Raw genomic sequence first — 26244 nt, 5'->3', positions numbered from 1 at the left:
AACCTACAGCTTCAGCAACACAAAAGGATGATGGACGGCAGTTTGGGCTGGATTTTTCTCATGAGGAACAGGGTCAAGATTGATTTGCATATGGCTGGGTCCAAACTGGGGTTGCATGGTGAGCAAAAAATGATCGATTAAACCCAGATCTATGACTGGGGGTGAGTGTTTGCATTGTTCATCACTCCTTCCATCATCCTTTTGTGTTGCTAAAGTTGCCCTAAGTGGGAAGGGTATGCCCAGACGTGGGCCCCTTGCCCACTGTGCTACTGGATTCAAGCTAGCCTGGCTGATACCCTGAAACCCGTCCTAGGATGCTTGTTTCCATTCCAGGGAGGACTTGGCTTGGCAGTTCGGGCTGGGCTGTTCCCGTGAGGAACAGGGTAAGACTGATTTCCATATGGCGGGGTCCAAACTGGGGTGGCATGGTGAGCAAAATAACGATGGATTAAACCCAGATCTATGACTGGGGGAGAGTGTTTGCATTGTTCAGCACTCCGTCCATCATCCTTTTGTATTGCTAAACCTACAGCTTTTACACTGCATATTTTAACAACCTAACAATATGCCTTTTTAGCATAGAAAACTAGGAATATAAAGTGTATATTCATTTTCATTGACACTTTTTTCATGCAGAAAATTGTGAAATATTGGATGATAACATATCTTAATTTATATCAGAACATTAACTTGAAATTTATTTCAAACCACAAAAGCCAAAGCTCAGTCCCCACAACTTTTCTTTGGGGTAAAAATGCCATTCCTGAAGAATTAGCTAATTCCGTAGCATTCTTATTAATATTTCATTGTTATATAAAAGCTTTGTTCTGCCACAGTTTTTAATTTTTCGTGATTTCATGCAGATGTGACTTTATTCTGGATGTCTCTGGCCAGAACAAGTGTCCAACAAATTTGAGGCACAGGACTTCACAATAGTTAGTCTGATAAAAACTGTCTTATTGTGGTCTTCCAAGCACTCAATGCCGACCTCCTTAGGCGTATAACATGGTGGAGCGTAATGGGGAAAAAGCTATCTGATATCTGAAAAAACTATTCTCCATGTGAAATGATTTGCAAATCCATAAATCCCCCTCCCACCCCATAATTTGCTGTTGGTGAACACTTTACCCTATAGATTGTCAGCATTTGTTTTACTGTCACCCCGAACCATGACAGTAAAACTATGTACAGCATTGTGAGATGATATAAAGTGTAGCTTTCTAGGGATGAGCAACTAACTCACAAATCAAAGATGAGTGAAATGTAATTCTTAAATTTGAAAAGTCATTTCATAACCGCTGAATCAGGTTCATATGTAGGTGTTTGTGAGGGCCTCTTGGAACCGAGTTGGTTCCCTAATTTTAGTTTCATTTAATATTTTACATTTTACACGTTTTAGCTGCATTTAGCAATGACATTTTACATAGTTTTCTTGCATGATGTTCTTCTAGGAATGTATTGTAAAAATTGCTTTTTTACTTGGCCTTTTCACGATGTGTAATCAGTACATTTTGTTCTAGGCTAAGAACTTTGTACACAATATCCTATTCTCGTGTTGCCCATTCAGGAGACAACTTCTAACATCTAGACCTAGCATTACATCAGAACTGTGCTTCCAGAGCGGTGTGGGTTTATTATATAAGTGATACACTAACCTAGAAGGGACAGAGGGGCATCTGAGCTGTGACCATCCTGGGCCGAATGCTGTATTTCATATGATGTTTGCTGGCACTAATCCGCCAGCACCCGAGTGGATTGCCAGCTGCACTACAGGCAGACTTGTGCCATCCTTTCCAGGTATGGGGCTTAGGCTAGTCCCTTGGATAGGGCCAAGCAGAAGGGTACACCTGCTATGCTGTCAGTGTAGTCTTAGGGCTAGGTAGGAATGTTAGGGAAACTACTTTTCCAACCCTCCTCAGAGTGACGCAAAGAAAACACAACCACCAGGCAAGGCTCTGGAACAGATGAAATGTTTGTTGAGGTACCAAGGTTTATTGGGAAGCCAAGGCAGACGCACATCCCAGTGTTACGTCTTACAAACTGGCATCTTCTGCCCTGAGACATTTAAGTCAGGCATAGGTATATATGCTTGAAAGTGCTGTCACAGCAAAACTCCCGAAGGGGGCACAGTCCCAACATGGGCAAGCATATGCAAAAAGTAATGCTGCATATACAAAATTTCAAGACTACAGAGTAACATTATACATATTACAGTGTGAGCAGAGACAGGTGAATAGACAACAGGTGGACCCTAAGGAAAAGGGGGCTGGGTGACTGACTGGCTGAACTTAAAGTGTGAACTTAAAGAGCTAAACTTTACAGCGTGTCTTGGAGAAGTTTGTCTGCACAGCAGGTATAGGTGTCAGAGATGTCAGCAGGGAGGAAGTCTTGGGGCAGTGAATGTGGACGAGTGGAACAATTCTGTGAATGAGAGAAGCAAGCATCTTGGTAAGAGAAAATAATAAAAAGCTTACTGGGATTCAGACAATGGAGGAGAGAATTGGATTGGAACTAAAGTATCATATATATATATATATATATATATATATATATATATATATATATATATATATATATATATATATATATATATTTTCCTCAACAAGGAACCTCAAGAACTCATTACCATGGTTGGATTATTCATTGTCTTTACCATGTTCATAATGCTGATTACATTGCTTTATTTTATCTGTCTAATTACCGCAGCTCATCCTCTTTATGCAAGATTACAAATGTTTCAATAAATATATTGAAAACTTATCTCGTATATATCTTGTGTTTTTGCCTGGGCTTGCATGAGTAATATAACGAAACCCTTGCGAGTCTGAGTGTCATGTTCAGGTTGCCATTATAACCTTTCACCCTTGCAATTTTCGGGTGTTGGTGAGGGACTGTGAGCTAGCCAGGAATTGGGCCAACAGTTTTTGATGGTGTGGACAGACTTAAGGTCTGATTTAGTTCTCTGCGGATGGAATACTCGTCACAAACGTGATGGATTTCCCGTCTGCCGTATTACGAGCCCCATAAGATATAATGGGATCGTATTATGGCAGACGGGATAGCCATCATGTTTGTGTTGGAGTAGTCCCCTCCGTCAAGATCTAAATCAGGCCCTATGTCTCCCACATTTGGAAGTTCTGCTGTCCTAAATATGCAATACTATTATCCTATATATGCCTGCTTTTCACAGTGATTTCACCTCTTATCACTGTGACTCTTAACTTTGTGATAAGATGAAAACAGTTTAGTTTTGTAGTGTGTGTGATAAACAAAATATGGGTAAATGAATAACCCTTTGCATAAGGGTAACCAAATAATTGCTGAAGTCCAATTGCTGTTTTAGAGATGATGACTAGACTGTATGCATTTTATTAGGATTGTTGCAGGTTTAGTGCCTTTTTTGGGGCGACCTAGACTCAGATCCACAAAGTTTCTTGTAGATAATTCAGAACACGCATTCCGGTCTAGATCTCATTCTGTAAAAGAGACTAAAGTGCGTACACCACAGCAGATCAGTTAAAGGTAACTATGTTCCCATAGACTTGCTAGAAAATACCAAGTGAAAGCTTTGCTCTGTTCACACATATGCCATCATCAGAGACCTGAATACCAAACTTAAAGCTCCTCCTTGGGTGCATCTGAATTTTATTTTGCAACCAAAGATTCAAAGACACAGATTCAGGCATTTGGGGCCAGATGGAGGAAGATTGGATTTTACGACTTGGAAATTGCGAGCCGGTGCGATTCTGCAAAATCATATGCAGAATGGTGTCTCAGACACCTTCTGCGAATCGCAAGGGGGTCGCAAAGACCCACCTCATTAATATTAATGAGGTGGGTCGCAATTTGCGACCCCCTTGCGATTCCCTGCACTCACAGGGATGGTAACTGGGTGCTAACTGCAAATTGCTTTGCGACCGCGTTCGCGGTCACAAAGCAATTCTGCATCGCGTTGCGAATCGCAAATAGGAAGGGAACACCCCTTCCTATTTGCAAGTTGCATTCCCATTTTGCGAGTCGGAACCGACTCGCAAACTGGGATTGTGCATCGCGATGCACTTTTTGCATGGCGCAAACTGCGAATTTCGCAGTTTGCGCCATGCAAAACGCTTGAACATCTGGCCCTTAGTTCCCAATCCATCTGAAAAGCTGTAGTGGATCATAGAAAAATGCCCCTACTAGATGCCCAGGTTTGTAGTCACAATAAAAGTACTATACGAGCTGTCTTAATGGGAAAGACATGCTGTGGTTGTTCAATGACAGTGGATGTCTCTTTGTTACCCTTATAACAAACCGAAATAGTTTGTCACTCATTTTCCCCCAGGCCAAAGACTTTGTTTAGCGAGGTAAAAGCTACTGCATACACAGTCTCCTTCAGGGAAAATTTAATTGGTTTACAATAGATAAATAGATCCTCTTTCTTATCACTTGTAGCAGTGGCACGCTATATTAGGAAAATGATCAAACCATTCATTAGCACATATATTACAGTCATCATTACTAAAACTTTAGCAATGCTTGCTAACATATTTCCAAAATAGGGATGTGTCACTAACTACATCAGTGGCACCCATCTCCTTCCAACCTGTCTGTTTCATTTTCTGCAACACCACTCGTATATTTCAAACACAATTAAAAATGTTCTTCTAACTTATAAAAGTAATTCTCTGATTTTTGTTTTAAATAACCCAAATGACTTTAACATGCCTTATCCTTTTCTTCGCTCCAACCCCCTTTGCTTTTTGCTTCTCTCACTCCCTTTATCTCTGTTTGGAATCTGTCCCATCACCATCTTAGGTGCAACCCCATGTCTACCCCTTTCTTTCCCTCCCTCTCTTTACAAACCCTCAAAGTGCTTTGACTGTATCCATTTCTTACCTTTTCAGGAACGGAACGACGATATGGATCATTATACGAACAGCTACTATATGTTCACAAAAGACGTGGAAGGTCTGCGTAAGATCCTGAATACCACAGATGTCGTGGATTGGAACCAAAAACTCCAGATTCAAGGTGAGGGTGCAGCATTCTGAGAAGATGGATAGATGATATTCCGTTGCCACCACAAAGGTGGAGAGGGGGAGAAACTCCTACTTGCGGTGTCCAAAACCTCCACACTACAGTGTATGGCTTAATATTTTTCTGGAATCTTGTAAAATCAAATTATTTAATATTTATTGAAGAATAATTCAAATCATTTCAATTAAATATCAGGTGAATTCAGTAGCACATTTTTTAAACTAATATTATAGCAATGTAGCATTGTAAAAGGTTGCCAAATGTTAATGCTCACGGTACAGAACCTTTAAAACGATGTTGTATTCAAAGGTATTGCCACATCCCCTTTGTTTCATATTCCAAATTTCAGCAACGCTCATCTCGGGTAGAACGAGAATCCAAGGCACCCAGAAACTCACAAATGGTAATTAGAAGAAAGTAAAAAGGCACACACGTGTGTGATGTTTCTACACAAGCCCTCAGACAAACATACTGATAGAGTGTCTAAGTGATAACCTATGATGTTTTCTGATGTCAGTAAAGATTCTCCAAGCCCAACTCCTGAGAACAAAAACAGCTATTGTTTGTCACCGAAAACCTAAATACTGAAGAGGACAGCTTTTTTGCCTATATCCTTGGAAGTTTAAGTTCAGCCAAAGCCTGAGTTAAAAAAACTTGATGAAGCATTCACCATAAAACCATGACTGCACCCAATTTCACTCCATAGTGATGTTTTAAGGATATCTGTTCTGCACTGTGGAATCTTTTATATTTGTAAATAGATTGACTGGTTAACTCCTTAATAGCTAAGGCTTTCCTCCTTAGTGCTGAGCCTTTGTTTGATATTTGGTGCAATTTGCTCTTAAGATTTCATAACTCTTTTCCACAAAAGGTATCTATGCCAAAATTGGGTCTTTTTAGGTCGAGCGTAGCAGCGCGGGAGTGCTGCTCTTCTCGACATGTTGCGATCTATTCTGTGGGCTTTAACCATGCCCATCACTTTCATTGGTTCCTGGGCCTGTCTTTCAGAAATCCCTAGATATCGCCGGTAAATGCTTTACGTTTGTCCCGCCTTGAGGCTGGTCTGTTACAGCCCTAAAGACTGACCCTGATACATGGATTATTGCACGATCGGCCATGTAGTTTACTGTGGTGCACTATTTTTCTCTTTTGCCCCATGGCCATATGTTGTTTCTGCTTCTTCCTTGTTTTCAGGCATCTTGCTGGTTCTTTGCGATGTCTGCTGGATCTTTGTTATTTATTTATTTATTTGCAGTTTTATGTAGCGCGAACTCGACACAAGGGCATCTGTGTGGTGCGACCTTGATACAAAGGTTTTGGAGTTCCCTGATTTTTTGCAGCATTATAGAGCGCAAACTCAATACAAAGGTATTCCAGGGCTTTACATGTGCACTGGTTACATTACACAAGAACACATTCATTTTTGGTAGCAAGGGGAGATAAAGCGATTTGCCGTGAATCACAGAATGTTGAGCCAGTGCCGAGACACAAAACATGTTCCCCCAGCTCCAAAGTCGGCATCTCTGGCCCTTACGCTACATCCTCTCCCCTAGGGTTCTTTGTCTGGTGCGTGTAGGGGCATTCTGGGAATAACTTGTTTTTTTTATATAGTGCTTGGTAATACCGGTTCTGCCATTTCATAGTGCTGCAAAGCAGGTGTCCTTCTTAACAAAATCGCTATAATTCATTTGCATCAACCTTGCAGAGATTAATAAGTGGAAAAGCTATGTGAGGATTTTAATCTGTGACATTCTCATTCTGTCAAGACCCCTGCAGTGGGTGCATTAACTGACTGACTTCAGTAGAACTTACCACTAGGAGATAGCATATGCTCTTGATAACCTCCAGAGGGTCAATAACCAAGCACATAGGTTAGTAATAGGCAAGAAGATGGCAATAGGTGTTGTCTCCAAAATGGTGGAAAAGGAGTCGTGACTCCAGACCCAACCAAGCCCTTCACACCTCAAGCTTGATGGCAAAAATCATCTACTGCTTGGATGTAAATTAGACCTCTACAAAGTGAGTTCAGTTAGTGCAAACTCAATACAAAGGTATTACAGTGTTTTACATGAGCACTGGTTACATTACATAAGGACACATTCATTTTTGGTAGAAAGGGGAGATTAAGGGGGTCATTCTGACCTCCGCGGGCGGCAGAAGCCGCCCGCTTGGCGGGAACCGCCAGAAGACCGTACCGCGGTCGAAAGACTGCGGCGGTCATTCTGAGTTTCCCGCTGGGCTGGCGGGCGACCGCCAGAAGGCCGCCGGCAGCCCAGCGGGAAACCCCCTTCTACGAGGATGCCGGCTCCGAATGGAGCCGGAGGAGTGGATGGGGTGCGACGGGTGCAGTTGCACCCGTCGCGATTTTCAGTGTCTGCCACGCAGACACTGAAAATCTGAATGGGGCCCTGTTAGGGGGCCCCTGCAGTGCCCATGCCAATAGCATGGGCACTGCAGGGGCCCCCAGGGGCCCCACGACACCCGTTCCCGCCAGCCAGGTTCTGGCGGTGGAAACCGCCAGAACCTGGCTGGCGGGAAGGGGGTCGGAATCCCCATGGCGGCGCTGCTTGCAGCGCCGCCATGGAGGATTCCCAGGGGCAGCGGGAAACCGGCGGGACACCTCCGGTTTCCCGTTTCTGACCGCGGCTGTACCGCCGCGGTCAGAATGCCCATGGGAGCACCGCCAGCCTGTTGGCGGTGCTCCCGCGGTCGTTGGCCCTGGCGGTCCATGACCGCCAGGGTCAGAATGACCCCCTAAGTGATTTGCACCAAATCACAGGATGTTGAACCGGTGCCGAGATTTGAACTATGTTCCCAAGCTTCAAAGTCTGCAGCTCTGGCCCTTACGCCACATATTCACCCCTAGGGGTTTTTTGTCTGGTGCGTGTTGGGGCAGTCTGGGAATAACTTGTTTTTTTCACATAGCGCTTGGTAACACAGGTTCTGCCACTGCATAGAACTGCAAAGTAGGTACCATTCTTAACAAAATCGCTATAATTAATTTGCATGGACCTTGCAGAGATGAAGAGGTGAAAAAGCTATGTCAGGGTTGTAATCTGTGACATTCCTGTTTTTGTTAAGCCCTCTGCAGTGGGTGCATCAATCAATCAATGAAATAATTTCTTAAGCGTACTATTCACCCAGTAGGGTTTCAAGGCGCTGGGAGGGGAGGGGTGCCGGTTACTGCTCGAAAAGCCATGTTTTAAGGTGTTTTCTGAAGGTTAGGAGGTCCTGGGTCTTGCGTAGGTTGGTGGGGAGGGAGTTCCAGGTCTTGGCAGCGAGGTGGGAGAAGGATCTGCCTCCAGAGGTGGTGTGTTGGATGCGGGGGACTGTAGCAAGGGCGTGTTGAAGCAGGAGGATGATATGGTGTTGATTTGCTGGGTCATGGAGAGAGATGCGTCCAGTACGATGCCAAGGTTGCTTGCATGGCTGGTGGGTGTTGTGGGTAATCCGAGGGTGGTGGGCCACCAGGAGTCGTTCCATGCTGTCTTGTTGGGGCCGAAGATGATGATCTCTGTTTTATTTGAGTTCAATTTGAGGTGGCTTGCTGTCATCCATTTGGCGATGTCGAGAAATCCGGCGTGCAGGTTAATCTGGTCAGTGGCTCGGTTCCTGGTGAGGGAGATGATGAACTGGGTGTCGTCAGCGTATAAAATGATGGTGATGCCGTGGCATGTGCTCTTGATAACCTCTGAAGGGCCCCAAACCAAGCACATAGATTAGTTCTAGGCAAGAAGATGGAGAAAGGTGCGGTCTCCAAAATGGTGGAAAAAGAGTCATGACTCCGGACCCAAGCACCTTACGGCCTCAAACTTGATAGCAAAAAAAGTCTAGCCTCTGGATGTAAATTTGGGCCTCTTCAAATAGAGTTCAATAAGTAGATGCAGCCATTTTCCTAACCATGTAGCGCAAAGAAGCTAACAAAAGGGTGCCACAGTGAGAGGAGCAGCATATCATAGGGCACAAAAGTGGAGCAAACTTCATCACTTCCTCCTCTCAGAATTCACTGGTGTCATGGCTTTGACAGTCCTTTCACAGCTACTGTGATCTTGCAGATGTCACTTCCGAAAGTGCTGTCTAAAACATCGCTCAATAGTTCTCCTTCCTGTTTGAAGAGGCCCCACTTCAAATACCCCCTACAGTCGCTGTCACAGACGCAGAGCGCTTCCCCATCACCATCTGGACTCTTGTGTATAATATCACAGCCAGTCTGCAGGAACAAGTCAAAAATACTCAGAAGATGGCGGCCTTTTTGTGTCCCCTCTCCTGCAGTGACAGGCCTGGGAGGGTTGCTTTGGCACCTGGCATGCATCCATTACACTCCAAACCAAAACACATAGGTAAAAGTCATTGTCATTTATAACGCCAATAGCTCTATCTGTCAGAAATGCGAGACCTATTGCATTGCAGATGCTTTTTTACCACTTGCTGTGGTTTCCAAAAGTATCCAGGGTTTTCAGATTTCCCTCCAAAGAATCTACAAAATAGCCAAAATGTGGCTATTTCTTTCTTGAAAAATGGGGAAAAGTACTGTGTAAAAAAGTATTTATTTCTAAAGATTACATCAACATATTAAGGTTTGCTGTTTTAAGATCACCCTCTTCCCAATCTTTCAGACACAAGCATAAGGGTATAAAAAAATCACCTCTGTTTTTGCAATGTTTTAAGTCATAGTCGATATTTCCTGTTTTTTTTTGTTTATACATACTCCCAGTTTGTGTGGGGAATGAGGGGATACCCTTGAAAAGCTTTACAGTTCTTAAAAGTGGACAGTTGGGATTTCACAAATTAAAACCAAACAATGAAAGTATTTAGAAAAAAAATACATAATAGGTGACAATCTATCATTTATTTGTGCCGAAGAATTATATACAAAAGTCATACCGTTACACCTACTAGACTCTTTGGGTTACAGAGTTCTATAGTGTTTGTTCATTGTGTAAAAACATGCAATACCAAGATCCCTCAACCAATCTGCAGCCTACAGTTATTCTTTATTGTGCACCAACCACGCATCAATTTGTAAGATAAAGTTTAATTAATTAATAATTGGTGTGAAAGAAAGCTGTGCATTTTTTCTAAATGTATCTGCGAATCTGAGTTTAGGAATAGTGGTTATGTTTATGACTCAGAATTTGGGGTTATCCACAATATCATGAGATTGAGAGGTGGTTTGTAAAATGTATTATTTCTTCCACAGTGATGTATGTTTGGATGGTTTAAAATTCAGTAGCTAATTACAAATATTCTTCTGTTCTCTCTTTTCCCAATTACAGCAGTGAGATTTTTTTTTTTTTATCTAAGATTTTACACGGGTGAAGTGAGCACCTAGCTCTTTTACAGTTCTAAACAATAACAGTAGAGTGGTCTACTTAAGCAGTCAATCATTAAGTAAACAGTACCTTACTTGTACGGATAGGCTAATTTCCTGTGACAGGAAAGGCTCCTGAATGCCACACTGACATTTCAGGTTTTTTTCTTTGTAAATTCACTGTTTCTGGCATTCGGGGTAGCTGATATATTTGGGCTTGGGATCAGCTGGTACCCAGAGAAGCTTATTACCCCAGATACCCTGAGAACGAGACCCCTCAAGGAGACCATAGTTGTGTATATTGCATGGCTCCAACTACGTTTTGTTACTCTGAGTGCCCTGCAAATATCAGAAATTGGCTAAAATTACGGAGTGCCCCCACATTTCTTAGAAGAAACATTCTGGAAACAGCAGTGATCCACAAATATTTTATCCACGCTTGTGTTCCCACCCTCTTCCTATATAACCATTATCTCACTTTCTGTGGATGGTCCATCAACCCTCAACAGGAAAGGACCCCAAATGCAGAGTGGAAACATCAAGATTTCTCGTTGGAATTTATGTTTCTTTTACTTTTAATGTTACTTCCACAGTGTAAGCGACCACAATTTAATAACTCTGTTGTGAAGGCTGCCTTAAAGGGTATGAGACACACAAAAGGTGATGGGAGGCTGCTTCCATTAAGTCTGACCACTGGCAATATCTCAGGGAAGCATTCCAGCCCATCGTTCTTTTGCTCACCATGCCACCTCAGTTTGGACACAGCCATATGCAAATCAGTCTTGACCCTGCTTCTCGAAAGAATAGTCCAGCTCGAGTTGTATAGGCATGTCCTAGCTCACCTGTACACCCAAGCGACCCAGGCCCTCGAGGGCAGACAGCCCATTAGACGTGTGTGTGTGTGTGTGTTTGCCCATCTTGGCATCATTTCCTACCCTTGAGCCATCCTTGAGAGCAGATTGGGATGGGGTGTTTACCCCTCCCTACTCATCCATATATTAAGTCTCCATTCAAAGGAAGCCACGTTTTCGGTCACTTGTGGGGATGGCGGCAGTATTTGTTTTCCAGGCCCCCAAGTGGCAGAAATACTCAGTGAACACTTGTCTCACCCGATGCAAATATTATTTTTTTTGCACCCTTAGTCAGGTGTGCCTGCACATCAGTAGAGTGCTCCTAAACAAAAATAAATGGTGTACTCCACCCTGGCAGTTTGTGGCTGCATTGAGTAGAGGACATGGGAAACAGCATTTACGATGGCAGAACAACGACAAGCCTTTACAACGACACCTGAAGAACAAATGCGTCTTTACAATGAAAGTCTTTTGAACTACTACTTTTTTTTTTTTACCACAAATATGCCCTTACCACAAACATGCCTTTACCACAAACAACTTTACAATGAAAGTGTAAGTATTTTCTAGGTAAGAGTATTATATGTATGTGTATTACCTGCTGGCGGTAGTTAGGACCTGGTTGTCATTGAAAAAGCATTTTTGACTTGCCTATATCTTTGGTGCCAGTTGTTAAATCTTCACAAAATTTTCACCCAAAAAATGATTCTCACTTCAGCTGCTGTTTTGAAAGTTTCCTGGTGATCCGACAAGTGGGGCTGAGAAAAAGTGGGGTCCCAAAATGTGTTTTCCGCAAGAACAGTGGTTACCGGGAATTAGGTTGACGTTCTAAACATACAAAACCAAAGAAATTCAGAAGTTATACATATAGAAGATGAGAGAGCAGCCCCAGGAACCACAATCACCCCAGGGCTACAAGAATGAAGGGAGTCCGTTGCAGACCCCCTGGCCACAGGGTCCATCACCTCTGATTCAGGGAAACAGATGAAAACAATGCTATTTAAAGCTTCTCCCTGCTTGCGGGAGCAGTGCTGGGTCCCGCATGACGTGGTAATCAATCTCAATCTCTCTCTCTCTTATAATATATATATATATATATATATATATCTCCCCCATACAATGACTTCAAAGAGTCAGACTAGCAAGATGTTTGGAACAAAGTTTACAGTTATGTTTGGATGCAGAACAGAGTCACTTGTAGCCTAATTGTCAAGGTCTTGTGCTGTCACTTACTAGCCTGAAGGTTCAAATCCTAGAATCGCTTGGCAGTGTGTTTGTTTATTTACTAGTGTTTTGACTGTTGGCCTTCCTAGTGATAGAACATTCACGTTTCTTTCCAATCACATGCGCGGGTTGACTGTCATAGGTATATCTGGAAGCATCACAGTAAAGAGTCACCTATGGCTTAAAAGTTCATAGACAATCACACTGATGGTTCACCGCCATTGTGTCCATGGTCATTTTCCATCTTAAATATTTTTTTTAAATTCAAAGGTTTAAGGTTCATACTGAAAGGTGATCTCACTTGTTTTAAATGACAAATACGCTTTTCTTTTTAATTTGTCCTAAAATATCTCAGTATATCATTTATCAAAGCCTAAAAACTGCTCTAACTCTCTCTCTCTCTCTTTCAAGTTGTCTCTTAATTTCTCTCCCCCTCTCTCAATCTCTCACTTTCTATGTCTCGCTCTCTCTTCCATCCCGGAAGAGAGAGAGAGAGAGATTGTTATTGCAATGGTCTCTCCATACAAAGACTTGAAAGTGTCACACAAGCAAGATGTTTGATTCAAATGTTACAGTAACGATTTAATGCACAGCAGCACATAGTCACTTCAGACTACTGGTGAAGCTCTTGGACTGTCACTCAGTTGGTTGAAGGTTCAAATCCTGGAATCTGAGGCAGCTTGTCTTTATTTTCAAGTGTTTTGACTGTTAAGCATTTCTAGGAATAGAACATTGGCGTCCTTATTCCAGCAACACCTGTGGGTTGAACATCATAGGTAAGTCTGGACAAAGCACAGTAATCGGTCACTTCTAGCCTAGTGGTTAAGGTCTCAGACCCTCACACTGAAGGTTAAGGGTTCCAGTTTGGGTGAGTCTGTGGTCATTGCCATGCCATAGTTTCTTTTCAACTTGAAATTTAAGGTACGTCCTGAAAGGTGATGTCACTCATTTTTTATTTACAAATACATTTTTCATTTCAGTTTGTACAGAAATGTCTCATTCTAAGTATATCATTTATAAAAGCCTGAAAAACTCTCCATCTCTCTCCCTCTCTCTCTCTCAATTTCTCTTTCAGTCTTTTTGACACTCACAAACCCCTCATTCTTTATTTTTACTCACGAACCCACTCAGACCCTTACGCACCCACTCAAACACTGATGCATCCACTCACAGACCCACTCGGACTCCATCACACAGCCACTCACAAAACCACTCAGACCCTCACTCACCCGCTTTCACACCCAAACAGACACTTTCACACCCAGAGACACCCTCTCACACTTACTCTCACACCCAGGCAGACAGACCCTTTGACCGTGTGCGGCACAGAGTTGGGTGGTTGTAGAGTGTTGGCCGCAGGGTGGTGACTGGATTAATGTATAGACATCCATCACACAGCCACTCACAAAACTACTCAGACCCTCACTCACCAGCTCTCACACCCAAACAGACACTTTCACACCCAGAGACACCCTCTCACACTTACTCTCACACCCAGGCAGACAGACACTTTGACGGTGTGCGGCGCAGAGTTGGGTGGTGGTAGGGTGTTGGCCACAGGGTGGTGATTGGATTAATGTACAGTCAATAAAATTATTTAACTTAAAAAATAAAAATAAAATAGAAATTCACTTAAAGGTTGCAAGGACGTTAGAGTTAGAATTTACTTGCACAAAATCTTAGAAATTCAGCGGTTGTAGTTAGAGTTATTGGAAGTAACTATAACTCGTGCTGTAAGGTAAGTAAATTGCGCCCCCTGCCAGGCACAGTTTTTTCTTCAATAATTTGACTGCTAATGCATCATGGATATTTTTATGACGTAATAAAAGTTGTCATAATTGCTGTAATATCTAGAATAATTAGCAGTGCATGAAGAGGGTGCAAACTACAGAATTTCTAACATTTTGTACGAGTACATTCTTAACCTAACTATAACATCTCTAATGAATATATATATATATATATATATATATATATATATATATATATATATATATATATATATATATATATATATATATATATATATATAACCTAGTGGCGGTCGCTACTAGATAGTTGTAGTTAGGTCCATGTTTCCATAGAAAAAGCTTATTTTGACTCTTGTAGCTTAAGCACCGTTTGACAAATCTTCACTAAATTTTCCCAAAAAAGTGCTCCAGTGAATCTTGTTATGCATGGAAAGTTTCAGGGTAATTTCGTCAATCGAGGTCTGGAAAAAGGGGATCCCCAAAAAGGTGTGTTTCCCATGTTAATTCTCATAGGACCTTTAGACAAGACTACAGTCCAAACCTCTGGACGGAATTACACTAAATTTGGTGTAAATCTGTTCAGTAGTTTTTGAGAAATAAAAGGGAAAATAAATTTGTTTAGCTCTGGCTGCGAACATTTTGCGATGATTGCAGCAAATTTGCGAATGCATGGGACAGCAGGAATGCTGTGATTGGCTGGCTTCTACTGATTAGAATGTTGCGGCAGAAATTGTAGGGATCGGGCACGGTCCCCAGGGCTGATAATTGTCATGAGAAGTGGCATTAGGGGTCAGGATGGAGTTATCCTGACCCCAGAGGTGTCATGTAAGAGTGTTTGTAAGTCATAATATGAACGTCCAATGTTTTTTTCCCTATGGCTAGCGATATTTACGAATACATTGCGGTGCTCAGCGCAGCCCACCCATATAACGTTGTAGTGTATTCATGAATACCGGTGACAATTAAAAAGCGTTCATTCAGTCATGGTTGCACTGAGAAACTCATGCACCCACTCATAGACCCAATGATATACTGATGCATGCACTCGTAGACCCAGTCAGACCCTTATGCGCCCACTCACAGATCCACTCACACCTTGATGCACCTTTTCGCAGACCATAGTCTCACCCTGATGCACCCATTTGCAGACCCAGTCATACCCTCATGCACACCCGTTCATAGATTCTCTCACACCGTGATGCACACATTTGCAGAACGAGTCACAGCCTTACATACCCATTCGCAGATCCACTTATACCCTGATGCACTCATTCACAGACCCACCCACACCCTCAGGCATCCATTCGCAGACCCACTCACACCCTCATGCACCCATTCACCCATTTACAAATCCACTAACACTGATGCACCCATTTAGACCCAGTCACATCCTCATGCACTCTTTCGTGTATTCACTCTCACGCACCCATTTGCAGATGCACTCACAGTATGGTGTACCCATTCATAGATACAGTCACTCTATGATGCACCCACTCACAGATCTACTTCCACCCTGACGCACCCATCCGCAGATCCAATCAGACCATGACACACCCATTCACAGCTCCAGTCACACACACCCTGATGCACCTCTTCACCCCCAGATGCACCCATTTGCAGATCCACTCACCCCATGACGCACCCATTCGCATATCCAGTGACAACCTCACGCACCCATTTGCAGATCCATTCAAACAATGACACACCCATTCACAGATCCAGTCACACCCTGATGCTCCTGTTCACCCTTTGATGCACCCATTTACAGATCCTGTCACACCCTGATACACCCATTTGCATAGCCAGTCACGACCACATGCACCCATTCGCAGACTGACTCACAACCTGATGCAGCTGATCCAGTTACAGCCTGATGCAGCCATTCACAGACCCACTCACCCCGCGATGCATCCATTCACAGACCCATTAAACCCCCTGATGCACCCATTTGCAGATCCAGTCACACCCTGATGTACCCATTTGCATAACCAGTGACAACCTCACACACCCATTCGCACATCCTCTCAGGCCTGTCGCACCCTGATGCATCCATCTGCAAATCCAGGCACACCCATTCGCAGATCCAATCACACCCCGATGCACCCAGTGACAACCTCAGGCACCCATTTACAGACCGATTCACACCCTGGCAGATCCAGTCACACCCTGATGCACCCATTTGCATACCCAGTGACAACCTTGGGCACCCATTTGCAGATCTACTCAGATCGTGATGCACCCATTCACAGACCCACTCCCCCTGATGTACCCATTTGCAGATCCACTCGCACCCTGATGCATCCGTTCACCTACCCAAATCACCCATTTGAATACCCAGTGCAGGGATGTGGAATTCCTATTGCCTGACGCCCAGGACCTATTGTTTGGGGTCAAGGACAACAAGTTTTCATGTTTAGGCCCAACCTCCTGCAGTACAAACCCTTTGACTGCCAGTTTACAGAGAGGGGAACTGTCTGCAGTTGAGGTAATATGTGTGTGTCGATATGTTAATGCAGGTCGAAGTTCTATATATGGTTGATTAATGAAAAGCGTTCATTATTAGAGTGAGCGATGTAAATAAACGCTTTAAGGTCACACTGCACTACTGACAGGTTCCAGTAAAAATAAAAAGTGTACATATGTTTGAAAAGTTTAACAACATGAGGTTAAGTATAATGCTCCCAGAATGCTCTCTGATTAGGTGCAAATGTTTGCAGAACCTTGTGACCAAGAATGATGATTCTTTGCTTTCAAAATAAAATGTTCAGGAAAAAAAAAACTTCTGATGGATACAAACTACCTGTGGATTCCTCACCTTATGAATTCACTATTGCGCCAACATTCAACGGAAAATCTTCTTCCCAGCTCTCCATGTCGACGAGGACGTCATAGTTGCACGGTTCCATGTGACTACGTCTGACGTCACAGTGCCAATAAGAGGTCATCACCGGCGTGCTGACGTCGGTTCCCTTTTTTCTGTGCTTTTGACGCTATTGGTTTTCTCCTAGCTCTTGCTTCTGTTGGAGGTTTCATCTTGTCGCTCTTTGTAGTTACAATGTCTCCCCCTAGGAAGTCCGGTTTCAAGCCATGCAGAGAGTGTGGGGGTCGCATACCGGTCACTGACCCTCATGATGATTGTCTTTGGTGCCTTAGCTCTGAGCATGACGTCAAGGAGTGTTCGTCTTGCCAGAGCATGAATCCTAAGGCTTTCAAAGGAAAGGGAGGCCAAACTCTTTTTGGCCTAGGCGAAGAAGGGTCATAGGAGCCGTCGTAGATCCTCTTCCCATGCTTCTTCGAGGAAGCATAAGAAACGGCGCCGCTATGACTCTCAGCGCCGTTAGGCTCGGAGTCGATCAAGATCGAGGTCGTCGTCTCATCGGTGCCGTGCGACGTGGGAGGTGAGTCCAACGGTGACTCCTCAACCCCAGAGTACTGAGGTTTCTCCGGCACCGTCCGTCCGTCTTTGAGGTTGTGGCACCTCGGGACAGTCCTCGATTTTCACCTGCTGCTCAGGAGTCCGATGTTGAGCAAGCACAGGTGCAACAGGGTTTGCCATTTGATGGGGAAAAATTGTTTGGAGATAAATCGGACTGTGCCCTAGAGCGTTTTAAAGATAGCCGGGCCACGGAGAAGTCTTTAGGATTGCAAGCCTCCTCTGCTACCCACTCCACTAAGTCAGTTTATGCCGGCAGGTGGGCAAAGTTTGTGGCTTGGTGTGGAGAAAAGCAAATTGACCCTTTGAAGGCCCACCTTTCTGATATTTTATTATTTGCTTTGGACTTAGTAAAGAAGGGTTGTGACGTGGCTACGGTTAAGGGTTATTTAGCTGCTCTGTCAGCCTTTCTTTGCCTCCCAGGTCAGCCCTCATTGTTTAAATCACCTATTGTAGTTAGGTTTCTTAAGGGTTTACTTAATAAGTTTCCTCCCACTCCTTTTTCATGTGCCTCAGTGGGACCTAAATCTTGTTTCTACCTTTTTAGTTGGGTCACCTTTTGAGCCCATGCACTCTTGCCCATTAAGGTTTTTAGTGCTTAAGACCTGTTGCCAAAACCTCAGCAAGGCGGGTTAGTGAGTTCCAAGCTCTTTCTGTTAAACTCCCCTTTACTCTGTTTTTCCCAGATAAAGTGGTGTTGAAAACCAGGGCGGCTTTCCTGCCAAAAGTTGTCACTCCTTTTCATATAGGGCAGACTATTACCCTTCTATCTTTCTACCCTCCTCCTTACCCCTCGCAGGAGGAAGAAAGGCTTCACTGCTTGGACCCTAAAAGGGCACTGAGTTTTTACATTGAAAGGACGGAGGACTTCGCCTGGAAGATCAGCTGTTCGTGAGGTACGTTGGATGGAGGAAGGGCAGAGCAGTCCATAAAAGAACTATCTCCGGGTGGGTTATCCTTTGTATCAAGATCTGCTACTCGTTGGCGAAAAAGGTTTGCCCTGAGCATATCAGAGCCCCCTCCACCAGGGCTAAGTCTGCTACTTTGGCCCTGCCAAGGGGGGGTTCCGGTGGTCGATATTTGCAAGGCAGCAACTTGGGCGTCCCTCCATACCTTCGCAAAGCATTACTGCTCCGACTCTGAGGTTCAGAGGGGCGGCCATTTTGCACGATCTGTGTTGCAGGATTTCTTGGTGTAATCAGACAGGCACCCACTTCCGAGAGCGATACTGCTTTGGGACTCTATTCATCAGGTGAGGAATCCACAGGTAGTTTGTATCCATCAGAAGAACAAGTTACTTACCTTCGGTAATGCTTTTTCTGGTGGATACAAAAGCTACCTGTGGATTCCGCACAGTCTCACCCGCCTCCCCGTTGCCTGTCTGATTGCACTTGGATATGTGGTTCAATAGATGTATGTATACATTGATATTTTTCCTGTATATATAAATGATGGTTTTGATTATGTTGCATCATGAAAGCTTTATCTATATAAGTATTTATTGGAGTTATTTTGGTGTCGGTTCTCATCTGTTCGCCTCAAAGGCACGTAAAAAATGGGTGAAACTGATGTCAGCAGCCCAGCGAGGACCTCTTATTGGCACGGTGAAGTCAGACCGTGTCGCGTGGAGCTGTGCTTTTGCGACGTCCTCGTCGACGTTGAGAGCTTGGAAGAAGATTTTCCGTCGGATGTTGGTGCAAGGGTGAATTCATAAGGTGAGGAATCCGCAGGTAGCTATTGTATCCCCCAGAAAAAGCGTTATCGAAGGTAAGTAACTTATTTGTTTCGCTGTGAAATTTTAGGTGCTATTTCTTTGAAGCATCGTTTATTAAAATGTGATCATGCATGCTAGTATTTCCCAAAAATATTCCTAATGGAAAATCAGTGTAACCATTTTCAACAAGATTATGGGAAGCTTGAAAATAAACAAGCACTGGCAACACCAACTGATCCAACTTTTTTTTTTTGCGAGTCTTTTGGTTTCGTCAATTCAAGTCTTGTCTTGACATGGCTTTTGTAACACTTTGTTGTGGGAGCTGCCAGGCCCTCATCATTGCAACAAAAACTGGTGAAAAGGAAAAAAACACATTGCCAACAGTGGCAAAACAAAGGTCCTGCAGCCCCCATCCAGGTGGCCCTCTCAGCACAGTACCGTCCCTGAGTGAGTCTGAAAGGGGGGCCCTACATGTTCTTTGCAGTAGGTGGCCTCCAGTTTCGTTATGCCACTGATTGCCACAGTAATTCCTGGTACTGAACAAAACGACTTTGTGTGCCCTTTGTGGAAGAGCAGAATGCGATCACTCACAGTAAAGCCAGCTGATAGATAGAGAAATAGAAGTTTAATAAAAACAAAATGTCTTTGTTAACGCCAGACCTAATTAGGAACCCAATTCTTAAAGAAAGTCACAAAAGTACACCCATGTATATGCGTTTGAATTAGTGACTTTGACGAATTCACAAGAACTTATAGAAGTAGACCAGGAAATCGTACTCCTAGAAAATATTTGTGAACTGTATTTTAGCAGACGCAAATATGCATGTGTAGATTTGCTTATGTAAAAATCTATTGCACGTTTACAATTTCACTTTCCCTCCAACCACTTATTTCCCAACCCTGGAAGAACTTCTGCTTCTGTCATTGTCAGGAGTAAATTTCCAACCTTTCGCATTATGGGAAAAGATTAGGGAAGAGCTGGTGAAAATCCTTAAAACATGTAAGTTAGTAGGTTGGCAGAGTCAAATGCATTAAAGTCCTGGAACTATTTCTTACTGCTTCCTCCAGCCCCAGTATGTAGATCTGTGGAAAGGTGGCAAAATAAGGAAATTTCTATAATAGGGATTGAAATTGCAAGTATTCAAGCCCTGCTATAGTAGTAGCCCTGGCATAATCAGAGAGGCTATTATCAGAGCTCTTACATAATGAGATTGCTGGCATAATTTGTCGCTGCACTACATGGCATCAAAGGGACAAGTAGTTTTTTTTGCAGGACAAGTAGATATTGTCCTGCATATTGTCCTATAGTAGCAGCCTACCCCATGGACAAGTAGATATTTTATTTAATTCCGCACCCCTGTCCAGTGACCACCTCATGCACCCATTTGCATACCCATTCACACCCTGGCATACACATTGGCAGATCCAATCACACCCTGCTGCCCCCATTTGCATACCCAGTGACTACCTCAGGCACCCATTTGCAGATCTACTCAGATTGTGATGTACCCATTCACATATCCAGTCACACCCTGATGCACCCATTCACAGACCCCCTCCTCCCAATGGATCTGTGATGTACCCATTCACAGATCCAGTCACACCCTGATGCATCCATTCACATACCCAATCAGACCCTGACACACCCATTTGCATACCCAGTGACAACCTCATGCATCCATTTGCATACCCAGTGACAACCTCATGCACCCATTCGCAGATCCAGTCACACCCTGATGCACCCATTTACAGATCCATTCACCTCCTGATGCACCCATTCACAGACCACCTCCCCCCAATGGGTCTGTGATGTACCCATTAACAGATCCAGTCACACATGATGCATCCATTCACAGACCCATTCACACCCTGACATACACATTTTCAGATCCAATCACACCCTGATGCATCGATTTGCATACCCATTGACAACCTCGGGCGCCCATTTGAAGATCTACTCAGACCGTGATGTACCCATTCGCAGGTGTGCTCCCAGCCTGATGCACCCATTCACAGATTGCATGCACCCATTTGCAGATCCACTCTCAGCCTGATGCATCCATTTACATACCCAATCAGACCCTAATGCACCAATTTGCATACCCAGTGACAACCTCAGGCACTCATTCACAGATCCTGATGCGCCCATTTACAGATCCATTCACCTTCTGATGCACTCATTCACAGAGCCAGTCACACCCTATGTACCCATTTTCAGACTCGCCAACAAGCTGATGCACCCATATGCATATCCATTCACACCTTGGCGCACCCATTTGCAGATCCAATCACACCCTGATCTACCCATTTGCAGATTCCATTACACCCTGATGCACCCATTTGCAAACCCAGCGACAACCTCACGCACCCATTCGCAGATCCACTCAGACCGCGGCACACCCATTTGCAGATCATCACACCCTGATGCACCCATTCACAGACCCACTCACCCCTTGATGCATCCATTCACAGATCCAGTCACACTCTTATGCACCCATTTGCACATCCACTCACACCCTGACGCAGTCAAGCACCCATTCACAGATCCAGTCACACTCTGATGCACCCATTCACAGACCCACTCACCCCCTGATGCACCCATTCGCAGATCTAATCACACCCTGTCGCAGCCATTCGCAGATCCAGTCACACCCTGATTCACCCATTCGCTGATCCAGTCTCACCCTCATGCACCCATTTGCATAACCAGTCACAACCGAACACACCCATTTACAGATCCAGTCACACCCTGATGAACCCATTTGCAGATGCAACTATACCCTCATGCACCATTAAAAGATTTTCTCACAAACTGACAAACCATTTCGCAGATGTACTGATATTATGATCCAGGCCTTTGGAGTCCCAGTGGCATTCTCAAAAACAGTGATTGAAGTTGAAATATATGAAGCGAGAGAGAAACGCATACATGTATTTGTGCACTTGTTTAGAAAGTAATCTTTGGTGTAAGATATTTTAAATTGTTTACATATATACTTATGAATCTTGAATGGGTTGGTGTGTATTGAAAGGCTGCTTTTGTTGTGCATTTTCACGGTATTATCAAGAATATCACAACATTGTTGTGATTATTGTGAAAATTGAAGAATATAGATCTATCCAGCTAATCGTCAAGATTATTAGGCAACAGGATGGCCCTGATAAGAGCCTTTGAGTTTATTGTAAGTATGTTATAGCTACATGTAAGAGCAGATGCAGAGTTTCATTTTTGAAAGAAAAACTGTGTTGGCTTCTGTCTGAGAAGTGCACACCGTCACTTCTGTATATACCACTTGTGTGAAAGTATGGGTTGTTGGGTATTCCCCCCATGTTATGGTCCCTGAGGAATGCAGAAACCGTTTTATGAACTTGTTTCATGGCTTTGTCAGCCTGTGGATAGACTTGATTCGACCAGTTCAATTTCTGCCTCTGGCTTATGTTAGAGTACACCAGACAGTGTGAGGGAAACATGTCATCAACTGTGCAAAGGTATCTTTCATTAGGATTTCCAATCCTATCCCAGTCGGTGTGCCCAGGTTATCACCACCACAGTGCACAATCATGAGGTTAGGTGGGGTTGGCAACCTCTAATGCTTTTTACCAAAGGCAGCAATTGATTCCACTTCAACCCTCTCTGACCAATCCAATTAATTTCCACATTAGCCAAACCCAAGTCCCTGTCAATGCCACTCTTTCTAGCAGCCTCCCTAGCCCAAAGCACATAGCTGTGGCCACTAATCTACTCTTTGACCATTTTGAAGGGAGTCGCTAGTAGCAGTCAGGAGAAGGCTGGATCTGAATGAGGCAGTGTTGGGAATGGCATGCAGTTAAAATGGAGATGTGCTCCTGGTTTTAAAAAACATACTTTTAATTGGGTACTGAGTATGCAGGTGAGTGAAATTAGGTGTTATCTTGAAAAGATAAGTAACTAGTTCTTTGATTGGGTCTAGTAAAAATAAACATTTGTACTGCTGACTTATATATGGTGTTTTATCTGTACAGTAAGCCTCACCTGCTGCAGCTCATTTTGTAGCCAGTATGCCCCTTCTAGAATGTGCTCTGAACTTGTGACCTACTGGTTCGAGTGGGTTGCTATGCAGACTGTCCTAAGAGTGTATAGGGGGAAAGCTCTCAAAGGGACAGTACTGCCTTTATAAAAATTAAAAGGGTTCACACTCATCATTGTGTGAGAAGGGTTTACTTCCCTATAGAGGTATTGATAATGATGTGTACTGCTGAAACTATCCTGCAAAATATGTTTTCTACACCGGTTGTTTTTGTAACTTTGTCACGATCATTGCAATTAACTGGGGATTATGAAAAAAATCCTCATACCGGCTGCTTCAGAAAAGTGCATGAAAGAGTTAATGGGTACTAACCATTCAAAACTGGGCTTATAAAAGTGAAAAATGAAAGAGACTTTTTTATTTGTTTACATCTGCAGTATCGTACAGTGCAAAGTTGAAAAGGTTGCCATTCATCGTTGCTATGTGTAAGAGTGTTAATCCATTCTTATGCTTAGTTTTGATAATTCCTGAGAGTGTTGACTCAGTCTGATAAGAGAAAAAACAACAATATTTCATGAACAAACTACAATTTTCAGGTATGTTTATTTAGTTTAGTAGTGAGGGAAAAAATTTAAAACTACATATTTGTATGTCAGTTTGTTAAAACGGAGTTTTAAATATATACTATTATATTGAAAGAAGGTGAGATAATCAATCACTAGTAGTGTGAATATTTGTATATATTAATAGGTAAGTAACATGCACTTTGTGTGAGGTACAAAGTACCTGTGTGAAAAGTTCATTTACTATATATTGTCCAGTGTATATACTGAATATTGTGTTTTATTGCATGCTCCAATTGCTAAAAAGAAAGTGTACTCTAAGTGTTAAAATCAGACTTCACAATAAATTACAAGAAATGAAAGTTATATGTCAATATACAATGTGCTGCTTAGAAAGAATGTATTGGTTAGAATTCTGGGATTTGTAGTTCTATTCTGTTTTAAAAGAGAACTACAAAAATGGGAATTGAAACTGAAAAAAATCACAATAGCTGTGTGTGAAGCATTATTGTATAAAAGTTCACATTAATGTATTAGAAGTCTGTTAGGGTAGGTGTTGGTAAATTATAGAGAAGGTTTCTATGTGTTTGGATGGTAATATATTTTGGGAAATAATATCAAAGGCAAATGGAGACACACTCACATAGACCTGTATTCTATAACAGAGTTACTCATATGTATGATCAGCAGGTATTTAGAGATTTACAGAGTCATGCTAGTCATCAAAGGGGTAGTCGCATACTGGCAGATGCACTAAAATATTTGAGAGTGCTACTAGAGGTAGACTCCTGCATTCACTCAGAAATCTAGCCAGGTACTCGCATAATAAACTCAGGTATGCAGAGAAATGCCGCTTCTATCATGAATGAGGCCTATTAGTCCAGGCTTTGTCTGCCATGTGTTACTTATGACTGAAATTGGCTTGTAAAACCTCCTTTTGAACTCTCAAACTCACATTAATTGGAAATATGTCATCTCGGTGATATGTGATAGGTATGCTATTAAGCATGGTGCATTGCGCTTCAGTGATTTAGAAACATCATTTTCAGTATTACAAGTTTAGTTGAGCACTTTTGGACCACTAAGCCAAGCTATATACATACACTATCCCAATCACCAAGGACCTGACATTCATGTTTCCAAAGCATGCGTGGTATGACTCAGGAAGTATAAGTCAGAGACAGTTGTGCATTTAATGAGATACTCAGAAACCAATTAGATATGCAGTAGTATCAAAGGCAATTGGATACACACTCACATAGACCTTTATTCTCTAAGTACAAACGTATATGATCAGCACTTATGTAGAGACTTAGGCCCTCATTACAACCGTGGTGGTAAATGCCGCCTACCGCCATGCTGACAGCCGCCAAAATACTGTGACCGCTGCAGGATTCCTCTATGGGTATTATGACCCACACGTAGAAATCCGCCACTATACAGACACCCACACAAGTCCACCGGACCAAAGGTCAGTGATAAACTGGCGATAGCCTAACCCACACCTTTACGCCAACAGGAATACGCCTACAGTATCAGGACCCACGAATCACTGCAGCGGTCTTTCAACAGCGGTAAACCATTGGCGGCACATACCGATGTGCTCAAAATACACACACATTTACAAAACACCACCACATTGCAGTATTCAAAATACACACACCTGACACACATACACACACCACACCCAGACACTCACACTGCTGTAAAACACACACCCACATTACCCACAGCCCTTTCAACAAAAAAAAAAGAGATTGCCTACAGAGAGTGACACAAGCCAGGAGCACCCACTCCATCAGAGCCACAGAACACCATCACCCATACACCATCCACACACATCACAGCACACACCACAACACATCACCCCACACATCCTCACACATCACACACACCACATCCATGGCACCCCAAAGACACCCTAGGTGTTCTGAGGAGGAGCTAAGGGTCATGGTAGAGGAAATCATCCAGGTAGAGCCACAGCTATTCGAATCACAGGTGCAGAAGACTTCCATTGTAAGGAAGATGGAGCTATCGCAGAGAATCGTGGCCAGGGTCAACCCCGTGGGACAGCACCCCAGAACAAGGGATGACATCAGGAAGAGATGGAATGACCTACGGGGGAAGGTGCGTTCGTGGTTGCAAGACACCAGGTAGCAGTACAAAGGACTGGCGGTGGACCCCCACCCCCTCCCCCACGACTAACAACATGGGAGGAGCAAGTCTTGGCAATAATGCATCCTGAGGGCCTCGTAGGAGTAGCAGGAGGACTGCACTCTGGTAAGTCACATCTTTACTACTATATCCCCCACCCTACATGAAAGCCATCACAAACTCCTACCCCTCCATCACTCCACCACCTGACATATAC

The 26244-nt window shown here is 43.4% G+C and overlaps 1 protein-coding gene across 2 annotated transcripts in view; it reads left to right on the top strand.

Annotated features, from left to right (window-relative positions):
* The window catches only part of LOC138288769 (glycine N-phenylacetyltransferase-like), a 123193-nt gene that overhangs the window by 57091 nt on the left and 39858 nt on the right, over positions 1 to 26244 (top strand). For both annotated transcript variants that reach the window (XM_069230123.1, XM_069230124.1), the window contains exon 4: positions 4887 to 5013. In XM_069230123.1, the coding sequence (XP_069086224.1) occupies positions 4887 to 5013 (127 nt within the window). The remainder of the gene's footprint in view (positions 1 to 4886; positions 5014 to 26244) is intronic.

Source organism: Pleurodeles waltl, chromosome 1_1 (genome assembly GCF_031143425.1).
Source record: "Pleurodeles waltl isolate 20211129_DDA chromosome 1_1, aPleWal1.hap1.20221129, whole genome shotgun sequence".
In the NCBI taxonomy this organism is placed as follows: Eukaryota; Metazoa; Chordata; class Amphibia; order Caudata; family Salamandridae; genus Pleurodeles; species Pleurodeles waltl.
Note: the sequence above shows the minus strand (reverse complement) of the source record. Positions and strands in the feature narration are given on the sequence as shown.